Source organism: Phocoena phocoena, chromosome 4, assembly GCF_963924675.1.
Source record: "Phocoena phocoena chromosome 4, mPhoPho1.1, whole genome shotgun sequence".
NCBI classification, from domain to species: domain Eukaryota; kingdom Metazoa; phylum Chordata; class Mammalia; order Artiodactyla; family Phocoenidae; genus Phocoena; species Phocoena phocoena.
The window spans coordinates 144,216,462-144,238,070 of NC_089222.1; the positions used below are offsets into that span (position 1 = coordinate 144,216,462).

Consider the following 21,609-nt stretch of genomic DNA (forward strand, 5'->3'; position numbering starts at 1 on the left):
AAAACCTATTAGATAAACCAAAAACAATGAGAACTACAAAACAGCCAGAAAACAAATAACAAAATGGCAATAAGTACATACCTATCAATAATTACTTTAAATGTAAATTATGTTTAATGTTTAAATGTCTTATGATGCAAATGGAAACCAAAAGAAAGCTAGGATAACTACACTTCATCACACAAAATACACTTTAAAACAAAGACTAATAAAGGACAAAAATGAGCATTACATAATGAAAAAGCAGTCAATCCAACAAGAAGACATAACATTTATAAATATTTATGCACCCAACATAGGTGCTTAACACACCCAAAGGGAGAAACTGACAGCAATACAATAATAGTTGGGGAACTTTAACACCCCAATTATATCAATGGATAGATCATCCAGACAGAAAATTAATAAGGAAACACTGGCCTTAAATGACACATTAGACTAGATGGACTTAATAGATATATATATATAGAGAGAGAGAACATTCCATCCAAAAGCAGCAGTACATTCTTCTCAAGTGCACAGGGAACATTCTCCAGGATACATCACATCCTAGACCACAGAACAAGCCTGGGTAAATTTAAGAAGATTGAAGACATATTAAGCATCTTTTCTGACCACAATGACATACAGCTAGAAATCAATTACAAGAAAACTGGAAAAATTACAAATAGGTGGTGATTAACAACATGCTCCTGAACAACCAATGAGTCAACAAATAAATCAAAGGAGAAATTTTAAAATACCTGAGATAAATGAAAATGGAAATACAACATAGCAAAATCTCTGGAATACATTAAAGGAGTTCTAAGAGGGAAGCTCATAGCGATACAGCCCTACCTCAAGACACAAGAAAAATCTCAAACAATCTAACTTTACACCTGAAGGAACTAGAACAAACAAAACCCAAAGTTAGTAGAAGGAAGGAAAGAATAAAGATCAAAGTGGAAATAAATGAAATAGAGACTAAAACAGACATAGAAAAAAATCAGTGAAACTAAGAGCTGGTTCTTGGAAAAGATAAAATTGACAAACCTTTAGATAAGCTCACTAAGAAAAAAGAGAGAAGGCTCAAATAAATTCAAAAGTGAAAGAGGGGAAATTACAACTGATACCAAAGAAATACAAAGAATCACGAGACTACTATGAACAATTATATGCCAACAAATTGGACCTTAGAATTAGCCCAAATTTTAAAAAAATGGATAAATTCCTAGAAACATACAATCTTCCAAGACAGAATTATGGAGAAATAGAAAATTTGAATAGACTGATCACTAGTAAGGAAACTGAACAGTAATCCAAAAAATCTCTCTACAAACAAAAGTCCAGGACCAGATGGCTTCACTGGTGAATTCTACCAAAAATTCAAAGAAGATTTGATACCTATCCTTCTCAAACTCTTCCAGAAAACTGAAGAGGGGGGAATGCTCCCAGATTCATTTTACAAAGCCAATACTACCCTGATACCAAAACCAGACAAGGATGCCACCAAAAAAGAAACTACAGGCCAATATCCCTGGGCATAGATGCAAAAATCCTCAACAAAACATTAGCAAACCAAATTCAACAACACATTAAAAGGATCATACACCACGATCAGGTGGGGATTTATTCCAATATGCCAAGGATAGTTCAATACCCACAAATCCATCAATGTGATACACCACGTTAACAAATGGAAGAATAAAAATCATATGATCATCTCAATAGATGCAGAAAAAGCATTTGGCAAAACCCAACATCCATTTATCATAAAAACTCTCAACAAACTGGGTATGGACAGAACATACCTCAACACTATAAGGCCAAATACAACAAGCCCAGAGCTAACATCATACTCAACAGTGAAAAATTAAAACCTTTTCCCTTAATATAAGGAACAAGACAAAGGTGCACAGTCTCACCCCTCTTATTCAGCGTAGTACTGAAAGTCCTAGCCAGAGCCATCGGGCGAAAAAAGAAATAAAAGGCGTCCAAATTGGAAAGGAAAAAGTAAAATTATCACTATTTGAGACGACATGATTTTATATAGAGAGAAAACCCTAAACCATATGATACAGCAATTTCACATTTAGGTACTCATGCAAAAGACCTGAAAGCAGGAACTCAAACAGATACTTGTATACCAATATTCACTGCATTATTCACAATAGCCAAAGGTTAAAACAAGTGTCCGTCAACAGATAAATGGATAAACAAAATGTGTTACAAAGATACAATGGACTATTTATACACCATAAAAAGTAATGAAGTTCTGACTAATGCTCAACATGGATGAACCCTGAAGACATTATGCTGAGTGAAATAAGCCAGACCCAGGACAAATATTTGATTTCACTTATATGAGGTACTTGAGAAGTCAAATTCATAGAGATAGAAGTAGAACAGAGGATATCAGGGCTGGGAGGAGGGCAGTTATAAAATGAGGAGTTATTTAGTTGTGGCTCGCCTGGCTCCTTAGTTGCAGCTCTCCTGGCTCCTTAGTTGCAGCTCACCTGGCTCCTTAGTTGCGGTATGCGAACTCTTAGTTGTGGCATGCGAACTCTTAGTTGTGGCATGCATGTGGGATCTAGTTCCCTGACCAGGGATCGAACCCAGGCGCCCTGCATTGGGAGTGCAGAGTCTTAACCACTGTGACACGTGAGCCACAACTAAGGAGCCCACGACCCACAACTAAGGAGCCCACCTGCTGCAACTAAGACCTGGTGCAACCAAATAAATAAGATAAATACATTTTTTTAAAAAAGAAAAGAAAAGAAAAGAAGGAGTTACTGTTTAATGTACAGAGTTTCTATTTGGTACGATAAAAAGTTCTGGCAACAGACAGTGGTGATGGTTCCACAACACTGTGAATATATTTAATGCCACTGAATTCTACACTTCAAAATGGTTTAAATGGTAAATTTTATGTTCACCGCCCACATTTCTGTGATAAATTTTACCACAATTCAAAACACCTGAAGGATTACAAGTAACAACAAAAGGCAGAAAGTCTTCATTGTGTGACATGCAGTAGCACATTCGTTCTACAGCTGGAGACAAATTTCAATGTGCACATTCTCAGAGCAGAGAGACAGCTGTGGGCCTTAAAGATGGACCCCTGCCCTGCCCACCTGAGCCTGGACTTGAAAAGTATCCAAAGACTTTCTAACAGGTTCATTGGCTCCACCTTCTGAGGCCACACTCTCCCCAAAGAATGCTGTATCTTATCCTGTTTTCTACACTGTATCAGGGTCTATACTGGAGACCCTACGCTGGTCAGAGAGGCCCTTCTGAAGCTGTCTAAGCATCTACATCATGGAAGAAAACAGAGTGAACTTCAACTTCAGGGCTTCTCCGAAAATCAGTAAGCCTACAAAAGTACTGACCAACCTTTCCCATTCATATTCATGTCATGGCAATACAGCTACAGAATCAGTGGAATGGGCACATTTACAACTATTATTAAAATTCCTCCTTTGCCCATCGTCTGACTCCAGGCCTCGGCTGCTTTTCTTCAAGTCCCAGACTTGTGATGCCATGCTTGCTACTCTAATTAATTTTAAAATTCTCTGGAATAAGTGATAAACATGGGGCTATACACGTTATCTGGGATGAGATGAACTCCCTATAACATTAGGCTTATCCCAGTTCATGCCACGAGCAGACGCAGTGACCTGCATCCTAGCAGGATGGGCTCCTCTCAGACGTCACAGAAGACAGACTAGATTGGTAATGAGAAACTGAACAGCAAGAAACTGCCCTGATCACCAGCCGAGGGGTGGGGGTGGGGGTGAAGTCTGGCTGTTGACATGGCAGGTGTCATGCCTTTACATACAAACTGACAGCACCAAGGAGAAAAAGTTCCTTAACTTAATAAATAGAAAGGGAATTCTTTAAAATTTAAAGACATGTGTACCTTTTGGAATTATGGTTTTCTCAGGGTATATGCCCAGCAGTGGGATTGCTGGGTCAGGTGGGAGGACGAAGCTGAGGTGAAGTGAGAGTAGCATCGACATATATACACTACCGAATGTAAACAGTTGGCTGGTGGGAAGCAGCAGCACAGCACAGGGAGATCGGCTCGGTGCTTTGCGATGACCTATCGGGTGGGATAGGGAGGGTGGGAGGGAGGCTCAAGAGGGAGGGGATGTGGGGACACGTGTGTGCACGTGGCTGATTCGCTTTGCTGTGTAACAGGAACTAACACGGTGTTGTGAAGCAGTTCTACTCCGACAGAGATCTATTAAAAAATGTATATGGGGGCTTCCCTGGTGGCGCAGTGGTTGAGAGCCCGCCTGCCGATGCAGGGGACACGGGCTCGTGCCCCGGTCCGGGAAGATCCCACATGCTGCGGAGCGGCTGGGCCCGTGAGCCACGGCCGCTGAGCCTGCGCGTCCGGAGCCTGTGCTCCGCAACGGGAGAGGCCACAACAGTGAGAGGCCCGCGTACCGCAAAAGAATAAAAAAAAAGTACCATTTTATTGATTTGGGTTTATTTTTTAATAAATGTATTTATTTTTGGCTGCACTGGGTCTTTGTTGCTGCGCATGGGCCTCCGTTAGTTGTGGCGAGCAGGGCCACTCCCTGTTGCAGTGCGCAGGCCTCCCATTGCGCTGGCTTGTCTCGTTGCAGAGCATGGGCTCTAGAGTGCAGGCTCAGTAGTTGTGGCACACGGGCCCAGATGCTCCGCGGCATGTGGGATCTTCCCAGAGCAGGGCTCAAACCCATGTCCCCTGCACTGGCAGGCAGATTCCTAACCACTGCACCACCAGAGAAGTCCCTGATTTTTGTTTCTGATTTTAAAATTCACAAGAGACCTCAGATACTGCCACGTACATGCTTTTATGCATACTTTTTAAACTGAGTTTTCTTTAGAGCTTTAGGTGCAAAAAAAGCGAAGAACCCATTTTCCCCTTGACCTTCATAAGAAGAGCAAAAATACTAGAAAGGCTAGTCACTCCTTAAAATTGGCCTTAAGTACTTTTCCTGTGATATACATTCAAAACATGTATTTGACATATGTTTCTTTTTTTTTTCATATCTTTATTGGAGTATAATTGCTTTACAATGGTGTGTTAGTTTCTGCTGTATAACCAAGTGAATCACTATACATATACATTTATCACCATTTCTCTTCCCTCTTGTGTCTCCCTCCCCCACTCCTTATCCCACCCCTCTGGCACCGAGCTGATCTCCCTGTGCTATGCGGCCGCTTCCCACTAGCTATCTATTTTACATTTGGTAGTGTTTATATGTCAATGCTGCTCTCTCACTTCGTCCCAGCTTACCCTTCCCCTTCCCTATGTCTTCAAGTCCATTTTCTACATCTGCATCTTTGCTCCTGTCCTGCCCCTAGCTTCTTCAGAACCATTTTTTTTAGATTCCATATATATGACATGTTTCTTGCTTAAGGAGTTTTCATAAGAACTCTTGCTATCCTTAGTACTTTAAAATTAGGAGGAAGAAAAACATATCCTTCTTAATCACATCCATCTACTAATTACCTAAACTATGCAACATTCATGGGTTTGGCCCGGTTTCATTTTTCTCTATAAGCCACTGATCCCATCTTTGGCAGGAAAAAGACCCTGCATTTCTAGAGGCAGCATAACTAATTATACTAGTTTATCTCCTGTTACCTTATCAAACAAATAACCAAAATGAAAATGATACTATGCTAGAAAAGAACAAAAACACAACATTCTCAATTTTATTTGCCAATCAACAGGACCTACAGAGCCACACAGCGCAGATGGACCAATTTCTGCCTCCGTGAATTTTAAACTGCCTTTTACAACATTTCTCTGGTTCTGATGAGCCAGGTTCCACAATATGTCGGCTCGTGAAATTCAAGCAACTGTGCCTTCCTGTAGCTCCTTCATTCAGCCTCAGCCATAACCTGCACATTGCCTACAAAAGAAACATGAAGTTATTCCAAACTGCCGCGCAAGCAGAAACAGCATACAAAAGTGTATGGGACGCCTGCAAGTGTTTTTGCTCCTACAGGATGCCCAGAGACCACAGGCCTGCAGCGTCATCCTGAGGGACACAGCATGCACTGCTATGCCTCTAGGAGTGCCAGAGAGGGAACCGCACTCACACGTTGTGACACCTGTGAGAAATGGAGCACATCCTCCTCTGTTCTCTGCGGTTGAGAAGGACACACGATGAGGGGACCTGGTACACATACCCGTGCACATTGTTTAAAGAACTCCAAGCAGCTGCATGTGCTCTAATCTCTGAGGCCCTTGTCATGATACTGTTACGGAAAAACTGGACTCCTGAGCTTATAGCCGAAGGACCCAGAACAATGTAAGGAGAGATTTTTCCACCAACCACGCGTATTCATTGTAATATATACCTTCCTAACGTCAAGTTTATAATATTTCAGAAAACAATAATTGTAGCACACCGATGATTCTTCCGACTTTCTTTACTCAAAAATAGAAAAGGCACAAACATATAGAACTAAAATGTCCAACATCATCTGAAATAGCAGGTTCACCAAAAGATTGAAAGGTAAACTTGAACTGGGGGGGGAATTAATTATAATTATTAGAGAGCCGAATGAACTGTTTTTCAAGAAAGGTATCTCAGGAAAACGGTGACCAACGGGGTAGGCGGTTATTCAACCTTCCGCTTTTAGGGGGAACCGACAGGTCTCAGGGTCTCCTGGGCAGCAGGAGCCACTCTGAGAAGGCCCTCTTCCGGATGCAGCTGATGTGGGTCTTCACGGAAGAACAGACCCTTTCTCAGGCTCACCTCCGGCAAGATTAACCCACCACCCACAAGCACGTTCACTTCCAGGAGCAAGTCAGGTGGGCACATCTCAGGACACAGCCGTCTCTAGGCATCACATTTGCTATCTGTAACACATGGCACACGGCTGGTGGCTTTAGAAGACAAAGTGGGGACCCAGGGAGAGGATGCCGGCGCTGAGCACCCCTACGCATCACGCTCCAGAGTGCGCAGGTCCTCCAGGAGCTCCTGGGCCACGGCCTGCAGGTGAGGGTTGCGGCTCTTGGCCATGGCCAGGATGCGCTGCAGGGGCAGGGAGCTGCGGATCTCCGAGGCCGTCCTGGAGAAGACTTCTGGCTCCAGCACCACAGACTGGACAAGGCGCAGCACGTGAAGACACACCTCTGTGTCCGGGTCTAGGGGGAAAGAGGTAACACTTCTGGTTAGAACAAAACCTTCTACAGGGACCTTGGGGCAGAATCCACCCCTCAGGGGTTCTTGGCCTCTCTGAACGATGGATGTGACAGTTTAGCAAACTATGAGCTGACCCCAAACAGTGTCACTTCCTGATGTAAAAGCTCAGCTCAGAAGAGGAGCATGACAATGGCATCCTCTAGTAACATCCCACCTTCAAATATCACAGTCACGTAACTTTAAAATGCTGAACTAAAGACATGAGGGCTTTTCGTGTAGTTTTCTGTAATTCTGCCCAGTTACAAGATCGCTTTAAGAGGTATTACTTCCTTTTCACTCCAAGCGCAGCAAAGCCCTGAGAGACCACATACAGATATGGCATCTCTTCAGGCCACTGAGTTCCGCAAAGTCACAGCTGCAACACTCAAAGTGAATTCCGCTTTCCCGTGTGAATGCTCTCTGGAGTTGCAGAACCTGGCAGCCCTGCGTACACTGTAGCAACCACTAAAAAGCAGCTGGACTGAAACAACACCCCAACACAAGTTATAACCTTTAACCACCAGGGATCCAATTCTCCTCACCACGTCTCTCTACTGGGAGCCTTTAACATGCCCCTGATTCTTGATTAGATATTGTCATTGGAACCAGACTCAAAATCAGTACCTCCTTGTTAGCACTACACTTTAAAAACCTTTTCAGAAGTAAGTGGACTGAGAGAGTAGACTGAGCAAACTCTCAGTGGGAACTGCCACAGCACCAAGGCCCCCGGAGCCCTTCCCCACTGAACGAGAGCTACCAGGGCTCAGTGAAGACTGCTGTGTTGGGAAGCGGAAAAAAACCCTGTCCTACCCTGGGCTCAGACCGTTGAAGTGCTCCTATTCGGGGGAAGGGGAAGGAAACTTGCTCTGGCACAAAAACTGCCAAAGACACAGGCAAAGCGGCTGCCACAGGGAGGAGGACAGGATCATGGGGAAGGCGCCACTCAGATGCAGGTGGATGGGAGCCGAACCAAAACAACAGAGGACTCCCCTGCGTCCTCCAGCGGCCCAGCAAAAGCAGTCTATGGCAGCAGCGGGAGGGGCAAGAGGATGGAAGGAGACCCCTCCTGAGGCACAGACCCAAAGGGAAGGCCCGCAGCTGGGGGTGGAGACTGACAAAGGACTGGCAACTCAGTCCTCACCCGCAGCACAGGGAAGGAGAAGACTGGAAACCAGCGGCACAGAGGTCACCACAGTGACAAAACCCACACCAGCCCAACGCCCACACCGACAGCCGCGCAGAACAGGAGGTGTAAACACCCTCTGTGTACTTCATTCTCTCCTGCAGAGGTTGGTGCACTGTGGCCCAAGGGCCAAATCCAGCCCAGGACCTGTTTCTGCACAGGCTGTGAGCCAAGGTTGGTTCTTACATTTTAAAGAGTTATCTTAAAAGAAAACAAAACAGAGGAATAATGTGCAACGGAAACCACACATGACGCTCAAAGCTCAAAGTATTTAATAGCTAGCTCATTACAGGGAAAGCCTGCCGGCCTCTGCTCTGCTGCCCTCCACACGACGCCCAGCACTCAATCAGAGGTTACAGGGACAAAGCAAGGGAAACAAAACCCCACTGCAGTAATAAAGTAATCAGCAGAGCCAGACTCAGAGATAACCCAGATTTAGAAACAATTAGAAAAGGAATCTGAAATAAATATGATTAATAGATGGGAAAGCCCTTTTTTAGGGTTCTTGCAGTATACCTGAAGCAGTACAATATTATTTAAAGATTTTTAATGTTTCAATTGAAAATCTTCAACTAACTGTGATTAATTAATTATATTAATTAATCACAGTTAATTAAAGATCGTATTGTAAACCCTAGGGAAAATACTAAAAAGAGTTTTTAAAATGTAAATGATAAGCCAACAGTGCAGATAAAATAGAATATTAAATAATCCAACAGCGGATAAAAAAGAGGAAAAAAGAAACAACTAGAAATATTTCTGTATTTCTATATACATTAGATGAAAACTGTATAAACACACTGATTAAAAGACAGAGAATGCACAAAACATCAAGACCCAATTATACATTGTCTACAAGACACCCAAGATAAATATAAAGACACAGGTTAAAAATAAAAGAATAAAATCATGCCATGCAAACACTAATTAAAAGAAGTCTGCAGAGCCTATATTATTATCAGACAAGGTGGACTTCAGAACAAAAAATATTACCATGGATAAGGAGGGATTATAATTGTATAATTATAATTATAATTGTATAATTATAAAGAAGTTAATGCATCAAAAAGACATGACAGTCTTAATTAGGTATGTACCTAACAACAGAGTTTCAAGATAAACAAAGCACAATATGCTAGAAATCCAAGTGCAAATAAATTCACAATCAGAGGTTGGAAACTTTAACACTTTTATTTCCATTACTGATTTTAAAAAAGAAAGAAAATCAGTGAAGATACAGAATCCCTGAACAACACTATCAACCAACTTGACCAAATATACATTCAAAAGGATTCAAAGTACGTTCTGTGATCACAAGGAATTAAGTTAGAAATAACAGAAATATATAATAAATAACAGAAAATAACAGAAATACAAAATAAATAACAGAAAAATATGTGAAAAGATCTCCAAATATTTGGAAATAAAACAACATACTTCTAAATAATGTATGGATCAAGAAGGAAGTCATAAGGAAAACTAGGAAATACTTTGAACGAAATGAAAATGAAAACACAGTATCATAATTTATAGATACAGTTAAATCATCGCTTATCAGGGGAAATTATAGCACTGAATGCTCATATTGGAAAAGAACAAAGGTCTCAAATTAGTTACCTTAGCTTTCATCTATTAAAAAAAAAAAAATCAAACCCAAAACATGCCAAAGGAAGGTAATAATAAAGAGCAGAAATCAATACAAATGAGGACAAATAAAAAACAACTGGCGAGAAAACAGTAAACCCAAAAGGTGACCCTGTTAAAAAAAATGTATAAAATTGATAAAACTCTAGCCAGGCTACACAAGGAGAGGGGGAAGGAAGAAAGGACAGACACAGATTACAAATTTGGGGAATGAAAGAGGAGAAATCACTATAGAACCTACAGATATTAAAGGAATAATAAGGGAATATTATGAAGAAAGTTGTGCCCATAAATTTTGCAACTTGGATGGAATGGACAAACTGCTTGGAAGACATAAACTACTAAGATTCGTTCAAAAAAAGAATCTCTGGAGCAGGGGACATTAGGCACAATTGAAGATGGAGGTTCTGTCTGGAAAACACATTGGATTAAGCTAAAACACACCCACAAATTCTAAGATGCCCCTTCTTCCCCTTCTCTGTTCCTAGATTTGGATGAGTCTTCTCTCGGCAATCTGAGCAACCCAAGAGGAAACATCTGAAGATACTGACCTGTGGGTTCCCAGTGAATGGCTGAGAATGGCTGAGCCAGCTCACACTACAGTGAAGTTCACAAGCCCCACTCACATGCTCAGGGCTTCCAATCGGCATTATAAATCCCACCCTTAAACACAAGCGCAAAACGATGCATTACCAGACACCTGAGAAGAAGATAATTATCATTTTCAACAAAAACAAAAGGAGGACAAAAGAAAGACTATGCAATGAGAAGAAAACTTTTTTTAAACTTTATTAATCTCCTCCTCAAGGAGATTTTTTAAAACGTTGTATTATCCATTAAGCAAGAATGGGATGCTAGTTTTTTAATTCCAAAAAAAAAAAAAAAAGGCAGCTGGAAATTAAGTGCACGATAGTAGAGATGAAGACTTCAATAGGCAGTATGGAAAATAAAGTAGAGGAAATCTCTCTAAAGCGGTACGAAAGACAAAGGGATGCAAACACTTCCAAAAAAACTGAGGAGGAGGGAATGCCTCCTAACTGATTTTATGAAGCCTATATTACCCTGATACCAAAACCAGGCAAGGACAACACAAAAAAGAAAACTGCAAGCCAATATTCTCTGATAAACACAGATGCAAAAATCCTCTATAAAATATTAACAAACTAAATACAAAAAATACATTAAAAGGATCATACACCACAATCAAGTGGGATTTATTCCAGGGGTGCAAGAATGGTGCAACATCTGCAAATCAATCAATGTGTTACATGACGTTAATAAAATGAAAGGTACAGATCATATGATCATTTCAGTAGATGCAGAAAAAGCACTTGACAAGATTCAACGTTACTTATGATAATAACTCTCAATAAAATGGGTAGAGAAGGAGCATAACTCAACATAACAAAGGCCTATGACAAACCTATAGCTAACATCATACTCATCGGTGAAAAACCAAAAGCTATCCCTCTCTAAGATCAGGAAAAAGACAAGGATGCCCACTCTCACCACTCTTATTCAACATACTATTGGAAGTCCTAGCCAGAGCAATTAGGCAAGTAAAAGAAAATAAAAGGCATCCAGTTTGCAAAGGAAGAAATAAAACTGTCACTGTTTGCAGAAAAATGATTTTACATAGAGAAAACCCTAAAGATTCCACACACACACACACAAAAAAAAAAACTGTTAGAAATAATAAACAAATATAGTAAAGTTCCAGGGTATAAAATCAATATTAAAAGATCTGTTGGATGTCTTTACACTAAGAACAAACTATCAGAAAGAAAAATTAAGAAAACAATCCCATCTGCAATTGCAACAAAAAGAATAAAATACCTAGAAATAAATTTAACCAAGGAGATGAAAGACCTGTCCACTGAAAACTATAAGACACCGTTGAAAGAAACTGAAGAAGACACAAAGAAGTGGAAAGATATCCCATGCTCATGTATTGGAATGCTATACATTGTTAAAATGTCCATATTACCTAAAGCAATTCCTATCAAAATTCCAATGACATTTTTCACATTAATAGAACAAACAATCCTAAAACTTATATGGAAACACAAAAGACCCTGAATAGCTAAAGCAATCCTGAGAAAAAGAAAATAGCTGGAGGTATCACATTCCCTGATTTCAAATTATGCTACAAAGCTATAGTAATCACAACAGTATGGTCTGGGCAGAAAATCAATGGATAGATAGATCAATGGAACAGAATTGAGAGGCCAGAAATAAACCCACACATAATATGGAAAATTAATTTACAACAAAGGAGCAAGAAACATAAAATGGAGAAAGGATAGCCTCTTCAATAAGTAGCGTTAGGAAAATTGGACAGCCATATGCAAAAGAATGAAACTAGACCACTGTCTCACACAACACACAACAATCAATTCAAAATGGCTTAAAGATTTGAATGTAAGACCTCAAACCACAAAACTCCTAGAAAAAAAAAACACAGTACATTCTTTGACATTGGCCTTAGCAATATCTTTCTGAATATGTCTCCTCAGGCAAAAGGAACAAAAGCTAAAATAAACAAATGGGACTACATCAAACTAAAAACTTAGGCATACCAAAGGAAACCATCAACAAAAAGAAAAGGCACCAACCAAATGGAGAAGATATTTGCAAAGCATATATCTGATAAGTGGTTAATATCCAACATATATAAAGAACTCATACAACTGAATATAACACACATACTCACACACATAAAAACCTGATTTAAAAATAGGCAGAGGAGCTGAACAGACATTTTTCCAAAGAAGACATACAGATGGCCAGTAGGCACATGAAAAGATGTTCAACATCACTAATTATTAGGGTAACGCAAATCAAAATGAGATAGCACCTCGTGCCTGTTAGAATGGTTATTATCAAAAAGGCAAGAAGTAAGTGTTGGTGAGGATGTGGAGAAAAGTAACTCTCATGCACTGTTGGTGGGAATATAAACTGGTGCAGCCACTCTGGAAAACAGTATGGAGGTTCCTGAAAAAATTAAGAATAGACCAAATGACCCAGCTAGTCCACTCCTGGGTATTTATCCAAAGAATAGGAAAACACTAAGTTGAAAAGATATCTGATCTCCTATGTTCATCACAGAATTATTTACATTAGCCAAGATATGGAAACCTAAGTGTCCATTGATGGATGAATGGATAAATAAGATGTGGTGTGTGTGTGTGTGTGTGTGTGTGTGTGTATAATATATATATGTGTGTATATATAAATATACACACACACACACAATGGAACACTACCCAACCATAAAAAAAGATGAAATCTTGCCATCTGAGACAATATAGATGGACCTTTAGGGTATTATGCTAAGTGAAATAAGTCAGACAAAGACAAATACTGTACAATTTCTCTCATATGTGCAATTTTTTAAATGAACAAACCAAGCCAAACAAAAACAAACACATAGATACAGAGAACAGAGTAGTGGTTACCAGAGGGGAAGTGGGTGGGGAAGAGAAAAATGGGTAAAGAGGGTCAACTGTATGGTGACAGATGGAAACTAAACTTTCAGTGGTGGGCATGCTGTAGCGTATGCAGAAGTCAAAATACAAATTTGTACACGTGAAACATATAATGTTATAAACCCATAAAAATAAATAACTAAATCTCTTTTAGAGAAAAAAATTTCTATTGGCATTTTTTCCAGTGTTTGTCATTTTTTTTAAAAATTTAAAAATTTAAAGAATTTTTTTAATTGAGGTATAGTTGATTTACAATATTAGTTTCAGGTGTACAACATAGTGATTCAAATTTTTATAGATTATGCTTCATTTAAAGTTATTATAAAATATTGGCTATATTCCCTGTGATGTAAAATATATCCTTGTAGCTTATTTATTTTATACATAGTAGTTTGTACCTTTTAATCCCTACGCCTATCTTGCCCCTAACCTGCCCCTCTCCCCACTAGCAACCACTATTCTTTTCTATATATCTGTGAGTCTGTTTCTGTTTTGCTATATTCATTCATTCGTTGTACTTTTTAGACTCCACATATAAGTGATAAAACAGTATTTGTCTTTCTCTGGCTGACTTACTTCACTAAGCATAATGCCCTCCAGGTCCATCCATGTTTTTGCAAATGGCAAAATTTCATTCCATTTTGTGTGTGTGTGTGTATATGTATGTATATATATATATATATGCCACATCTTCGTTATCCATTCATCTGTTGATGGACACTTACGTTGCTTCCATATCTTGGCTACTGTAAATAATGATGATATGAACATTGCGATACATATATCTTTTTGAATTAGTATTTTTGTTTTCTTCAGGTATATACTCAGGAGTGGAATGGCTGGATCATGGGCTGGTTCTATTAGGTTGGCCAAAAAGTTCCTTCGCTTGTTTGAACGAACTTTCTGGCCAACCCAATATCTTTAGCTTTGAGGCACCTCCATACTGTTTTCCACAGTGGCTGCACCAATTTATATTCCCAGCAAGCATACAAGAATTCGCCTTTCTCCACATCCCCACCAACATCTGTTATTGGTGGCCTTTTTGATAATAGCTGTTCTGACAGGTGTGAGGTGATAGCTCACTGTGGTTTGGTTTGCACTTCTCTGATGATTAGCAATGCTGAGCATCTTTGCATGGGTCTATTGGCCATCTGTATGTCTTCTTTGGAAAAATGTCTATTCAAGTCTTCTGCCCATTTTTTAATTGGGTTCTTTGTGTTTTGATATTGAGTTGTATGAGCTGTTTATATATTTCGGATTTAATCCCTTATTATATCATTTGCAAATATTTTCTCCCATTCAATAGGTTGTCTTTTCATTTTGTCAACAGTTTCCTTTGCTGAGCAAAAGCTTTTAAGTTTAATTAGGTACCATTCGAGGTTTTTGTGCTTTTGTTTCCTTTGCCTTAGGAGACAGATCCAAAAACATATTACTATTATTTATGTCAAAGAGAGTTCTGCCTATGTTTTCTTCAAGGGGTTTTATGGTTTCCAGTCTTACATTTAGGTTTTTAACCCATTTTGAGTTTATTTTTGTATATGGTATAAGAAAATATTCTAATTTCATTCTTTTACATGTAGCTGTCCAGTTTTCCCAGCACTACTTATTCAAGAGATTGTCTTTTCGCCATTGTATATTCTTGCTTCCTTTGTCATAAATAAATTGACCATAAGTGTGTGGCTTTACTTCTGGGTTCTCTATTCTGTTCCATTGATGTGTCTCTTTTTGTGCCAGTACCATACTGTTTTGATTACAGTAGATTCGTAATATAGTCTGAAGTCAGGGAGTATGATTCCTCCAGCTCCATTCTTCTTTCTCAAGATTGTTTTGGCTATTCAGGGTCTTTCTGTTTCCATACAAATTTAAAAGTTATTTGTTCTAGTTTTGTGACAAATGCCATCAGCAATTTTGATGGGGATTGCACTGAATCTGTAGCTTGCCTTGGGTAGCATGGAAATTTTAATGATATTAATTCTTCCAATCCATTAACATGGTATATCATTCCCAACTGTTTGTGTCATCATCAATTTCTTTCATTAGTGTCTTACAGTTTTCAGTGTACTGGTCTTTTACCTCCTTCATTTTATTCCTAAGTATTTTATTCTTTTTGCTGTGATTGTAAATGAGATTGTTCCCTTAATTTCTCTTTCCTACAGTTCCTTGTATAGAAATGTAATAGATTTCTGTATATTAATTTCGTATCCTGCAACATTACCAAATTCATTGATGAGTTCTAGTGGTTTTTTGGTGGTGTCTTTTCTGTGTACATGCATCATGTATCTGCAAACAGTGACAGTTTTACTTCTTCCTTTCCAATTTGGATTCCTTTTATTTCTTTTTCCTATCTGATCGCTGTGGCTGGCTAGGACTTCCCCAATCAGTATTTTTATTTGACATACTGGGGAAAAGTGTCAGCTTAACAATATAGAATCTTCTCAGCCAAAAAAGGATTTATCTTTCCATTTATTCAAGTTCGTTTGTCTTCATCAATAGAATTTTCAATAAAAGATTAAAAAAATAAGCAAAGAGATGAACAATAGGAGAAAAAGAAGAGAGGCCCAACACCAAATATTAGATATTCCAAAAAGAGAAAACTGTGTCAGCAGATAGGAGGAGATCACTCTATAATGATTCAGTAATTCAAAATAATTTTTTAAAGATTCCTAGAATCAAAAGATATGTTTCTAAACTGAAAGGTCCCTTTCAGTTTCCAGAAAAATTGATAAAAGTTACATCTAATACACCAGGCGTATCAACATAAAATTTAAGTGCAGAAAATGAAACAAAGAGAAAATTCTACAAGTTTCTAGAGAGAAAACACATCATATACAAAGAATCAAGAATCAAAACTTCTCAGCACTGGACATTAGAAGATAATGGAATGTTCCTTTCAAAATTCAGAAATAAAAAGTAATTCTAACCTGGAATTCTATACCTAGCCAAACTCTGACTATTATATGTGAGGTAAAATAAAGACATTTCAGATATAAGATATCTTAGAAATTTTGCCTCCTCAATTATACTTCAAAAACAAACAAACTCATAGAAAAAGATCAGATTTGTGGTTACCAGAGGCAGGGAGTACAGGAAGGGGGAATTGGATGAAGGTGGCCAAAAGAACAAATGTCCAGTTATAGGATAAATAAGTACTAGGGATATAATGTACAACACAATAAGTATAATTTATACTGCTGTATGCTATATATGGAAGTTAAGAGGGAAATTCCTGAGTTCTCATCCTAAGGAAAAAAAAATTTTTCTATTTCTTTAATTCTGTATCTGTATGAGATGATGGATGTTCACTACACTTACTGTAATCATTTCATGATGGATGTAAGTCAAATCATTACGCTGTATACCTTAAACTTATATAGCGCTGTATGTCAACTACATCTTAATAAAACTGGAATAAAATTTTTTAATTAAAAAAATAAACTAAAATAGGGCTTCCCTGGTGGCGCAGTGGTTAAGAATCCGCCTGCTAATGCAGGGAACACAGGTTTGAGACCTGGTCTGGGAAGATCCCACATGCTGCGGAGCAACTAAGCCCGTGAGCCACAACTACTGAGCCTGCGCTCTAGAGCCCGAGAGCCACAACTATTGAGCCCACGTGCCACAACTACTGAAGTCTGTGCGCCTAGAGCCCGTGCTCCGCAACAAGAGAAGCCACTGCAATGAGAAGCCCACGCACCGCAACGAAGAGTAGCCCCTGCTCACCACAACTAGAGAAAGCCTGTGCACGGCAACGAAGACCCAACACAGCCTAAAATAAATAAATTTACAAAGAAAAAAAACCCCACGATAAAATAACCCCCGTCAGACGGGCTAAGGTGAAGAAGGCTGACAGTAGCAGGGGTGGTGAGAATGGAAAGGAGGCAGAAGGCTAACATGCTGTCAGTCAAATTTACACTGGGTACAACCATCTTGGAAAACAGCCCTGCACAAGCTATAGAGTTGAAGACACACTTCCATAGATCAAAACGTCCATTACTTTTTAAAAATATATTTATTTATTTTATTTATCTATTTTCCTTATTGTTTTGGCTGCGTCGGGTCTTAGCTGTGGCCTGCGGGACTTCTCCTTATGGGACACGGCCTCTTCTTAGCAGCACCCGGGCTTCTCTCTAGCTGTGGCGTGTGGGTTCTCTCTCTCTAGTTGTGGTGCATGGGACCAGGGCACACGGGCTCTGTAGCTGTAGCATGCAGACTCCGGAGCACGTGGGCTCTGTAGTTTGTGGCACGCAGGCTCTCTCGTTGAGGAGTGCAAGCTCAGTAGTTGTGGCACGCGGGCTTAGGGGTCCCGTGGCACGTGGAATCTTAGTTCCCCAACCAGGGATCAAACCCGTGTCCCCTGCATTGGAAGGTGGATTCTTTACCACTGGACCACCAAGGAAGTCAAGAAACTTCAATTTTTTTAAACAGACACCCAAAAGGAAAATACGCATGTTTACCATAGACAGGCACAAGAATTTCTGGTGCAGCATTATTTGTAAAACCCGCAAACCTGAAACAAGTCAAGTGTCCAATCCAAATGGTAAATGGATAAACTCATATAATGAAATATACAGCAGTGGTTCTCAACCAGGGTGGGGCACTTAGCCCTGCAGGGAACATGTCTGGTTGTCACAACTGGGGGCGGGGGTGCTACAGGCACCTAGTGGTGATACGGCAATGAACAGGCAACAGCACCAGGAACCTACAAACAAAATGTAAATGAGGACGTCGACACAAAACATGAGACTCCCCTGACGTCAGGTTCAGTGCAGGAGGGAGCAGCAGGGGTCAGGAGGGACAAAGGGATCCCCGCGTGCTGGTGACTTCCCACTCCTCAGCCTGGTGGTTTTAATAAGTGCTCCTTGCAACAGTTCTCCCAGCTTGGCCGGTATGTCTCGTGTACTCTTCTCTAAATATGTTACACTTGTTAAACTTATTTTGATAAAGGAAGGAAGGGAAAGAGGAAGAAAGGGGAGAAGGCAAGGAGGGGGAGAGAAAGAAAAATAACAACTTGCCAAAGTCAATCCAGAGACGCTCTTCCCAGGCCCCTCAGCTCCCGCGGTGCACCCCGCCTACCCACTCGGGCCCACACGGATGTCTCTCCTCCCTGGACCCCTGCTCTGCTGGGAGTGCCACTGCCTGGCTCAGGTCCCAGCCTGACCACTTGCCCCCTGGGTGGCATTAGCAGTGACCTCACAGGGCCAGTGAGGGGATGATATAGTGAAATGCATGTAACAAGCTCAGGATAAGGCCTGGCACAGAGCAAGCACTCAGAAATGTTAGTTATCGTCAGCATCTCATTAAGTACTCTGGACCATCTCAAATTAGTTCTTTTAAGTCTTGCCTTCTGTGATGGTCAATTCTATGTGTTAAATCGACTAGGCTAGGAGATGCCCAGAGCTGGCAAAACATCATTTCTGAGTGTGTCTGTAAGGGTTTCCTTGGAAGAAATCAGCGTTTGAATCCACAGACCAAGTAAAGAAGGTCACTCTCCCCAGTGTGGGTGGCATCGACAATTCACTGAAGGCCTGAATAGAACAAAAAGGCAGAGGAAGGGTGAATTCGCTCTGTCTGCTTGAGTGGGACGTCCATCTTCTCCTGCCCTTGGACATGGCGCTGCTGGTTCTTGGGCCTTTGCACTTGGGACTGAACTACAGCACTGGCTTTCCTCGTTCTCTGGCTTGCGGACAGCAGATCATGGGACTTCTCGGCCCCCATATAAATCTCCTCATATCTATCGATCTGTCTATCCTACTGGTTCCATTGCTCTGGAGAACCCTAATACCCGTTCCCTGCAAATTTCAAGTTCTTGAACGTGGGAGACAAGGCAGTAACCCTCAGAGAACCAGAGCCAGGGCTATGCGCACCCCGGATGCTCACTGGGAGTCTCTGCAGACCGGCTGACACTGCGCCCTGACACCCGGCACGTGTGCTGTGCAAAGCCTGCTGGTCCGCAGAGTTGCACCTGCACCACGAGTCCCATTGTATGCAAAGTGCATCCAGTTTCCCAGGCAGGCAGGAGAGCCGTGCTTCATACCCTGCAGAGGGGCCTCTGCTCCTCGGAGCACGGCCCAGACTGACTGCCTGTTAGACCCAAGTCTGACCGTGGGATTCTGAGAAGAAATAATGTCAAACATGCCTTCAAAATAAGCTACACGCCACACAGCAGCTCAGCCAGCCAAGAAATGAAATACTTACTTGGTTTTCCTTTGTTGCTTGTAGGCCTTTTTTCCTTAAGTTAAAGAAATAGGTGCCTTGAATATTAAACCATTAGGTACAAATATTAAACCGTTAGGTACAAACATCTCTAAGGCCACCAGTGTCACCAACTAAAATCTAAGCAGGAGTCACTCAATTCGTGCCGTGTACACTATTTGTTCCAAGGGACAAGTGAGCATTTTAGAAACTCTTTTACTGTTTCATGTCCTCTATGAATCTTTCTGGCCGTCCCTGCACTGCGCCCCCAGCGTCAGCTGGTGACATCTCTCGGTGCTCACAGCACCACCAGCCCTCACCTAAATGCAACTCGTAAGAGAAACGACACTGAGGGTTTCTCTACAATTACTTCTCTGTGGTAAAGGATTTTTTCCTTGATCCTTCACTGGATCAAGGAATAAATCTCATCAAAATTAAACGAAATCCAACTTCACAAATCAACCAAAACTCATTCTCTGATTCTCTAACCAGGAGATAGTTATTGAGCCTTAACGGTTAAGACAGATCAGATTCATGACATTTAATATCGCCACAGAAGCCTCATCCCGAAACAGCATTTGAGTCCCTTTAGCACTCTAACATAAACCAGCGAGCAAACACTTCTCCTCCTGGCGGGCATCTCAGCACCCTCCAGCTGCAGCACCCTCCTGCCGCCTGGCTCCACCCGCGCATGAGCTCTGAGAGCCCAGCACCTTGCCCTGTCTTCCCTCAGACAGCGGGTGAAAGACAAGCCTACACGCCTGGGGAGCCTGGGGAAATGAGCAGTCGTCTGGATGAGCGAGCAGGGAAAAAGGGAGGGCGAGCGTGCTGTGGCTTGTTTGGAGTCAACTATAAAAAGAGAGCTTGATAAGACATGAATTTCAAGGTGACTACAAAAGGTTTGACCACAGAATCCTGTTAAATTACAAGAACAATTAAAATATAATTTGATTTTTAATTCCTCTCCACGAAAATCTAATCTACTGAATGCAACAAAACCAAACAGAAGGAAACCCGTCCCTCCGTCAATACAGTTCAACATGGCAGGAGAGGCTGGGGGTCGGCAGCTGCCCACTCCCTGGCTCCAAGAGCTGGCTCTCCCTCCCAGACAGGGCATCTCCAGGGCACTTCAGAGCAAGGAGAGGAACCATTCTACCAAGTTCCAGAACTCTCACAACCCAGAGCCTGCTCTCCACCGAAGCAGTCAGCCGGGAGGGCTTCAGCTTCGTTCCAGAAATACCGTCACTGTTCAGAAGGTTTCTGGAATGCCTCCTGGAATTGCCTTCAGAGCCGATCTGTGAGCCATTCCCAAACATCGGTGTCACCGCCTTAGACGCCGACGCCACGTCCGCATGAGGACTCTGATACCCGGGGTGTACTGAGTCAGGCCGCACTGACCTGGCTGCTCATCGTGAGCCCTGTTGAGGAGCTGCTGACGACCCAGCCTCAGGCTCCCCCTGAGCGCCCCCCAGCCGGGCCCTCTCCCCTCCTGGCCTGCAGGCTACCCCGACTGCAGCTCGGCTGCTCAGGGGCGTGTGACACAGTCGCTCCGGGTTCACGGTCTTCAGGGACCTCGAGGACACCACGTCCTCCGGGTTCTCCCCCCTCGACCCGCTTCCGTCGTGCTCCCTCAGCGTCTCCTTTGCTTCCCCCTCCTCTTCCTCCTGCACTGAAGATGCTGGAGCGGCCCAGGCCCGTCCTCAGAGCCCTCTCACTCCCGGGATGACGCGGTCCACGGCTAGGGCCACACGCGCTTCCTACACCATGACGGCTCACAGAGTGGTCTCCAGCCCCAGCCTCTGCATGAACTCGACTCAGAAACCCAACCGTGCACTTCGCACCCCCCCTTTGAAGGTCAAACAGGCATCTCGAATTTCACACGCACCAAACTACTGGTTCCTCCCCAAATCCTCCTAATAGCACCACCAGGGAC

General features: G+C 41.7%; 1 protein-coding gene across 1 annotated transcript in view; it reads right to left on the minus strand.

Annotated features, from left to right (window-relative positions):
- Positions 1 to 6,396: 6,396 nt before the first annotated feature.
- Positions 6,397 to 21,609, minus strand: part of HSF2BP (heat shock transcription factor 2 binding protein) — an 81,405-nt gene continuing 66,192 nt past the window's right edge. The window contains exon 9 of the mRNA XM_065876680.1: positions 6,397 to 7,135. Within this exon, the coding sequence (XP_065732752.1) occupies positions 6,927 to 7,135 (209 nt within the window). The 3' untranslated portion in view covers positions 6,397 to 6,926. The remainder of the gene's footprint in view (positions 7,136 to 21,609) is intronic.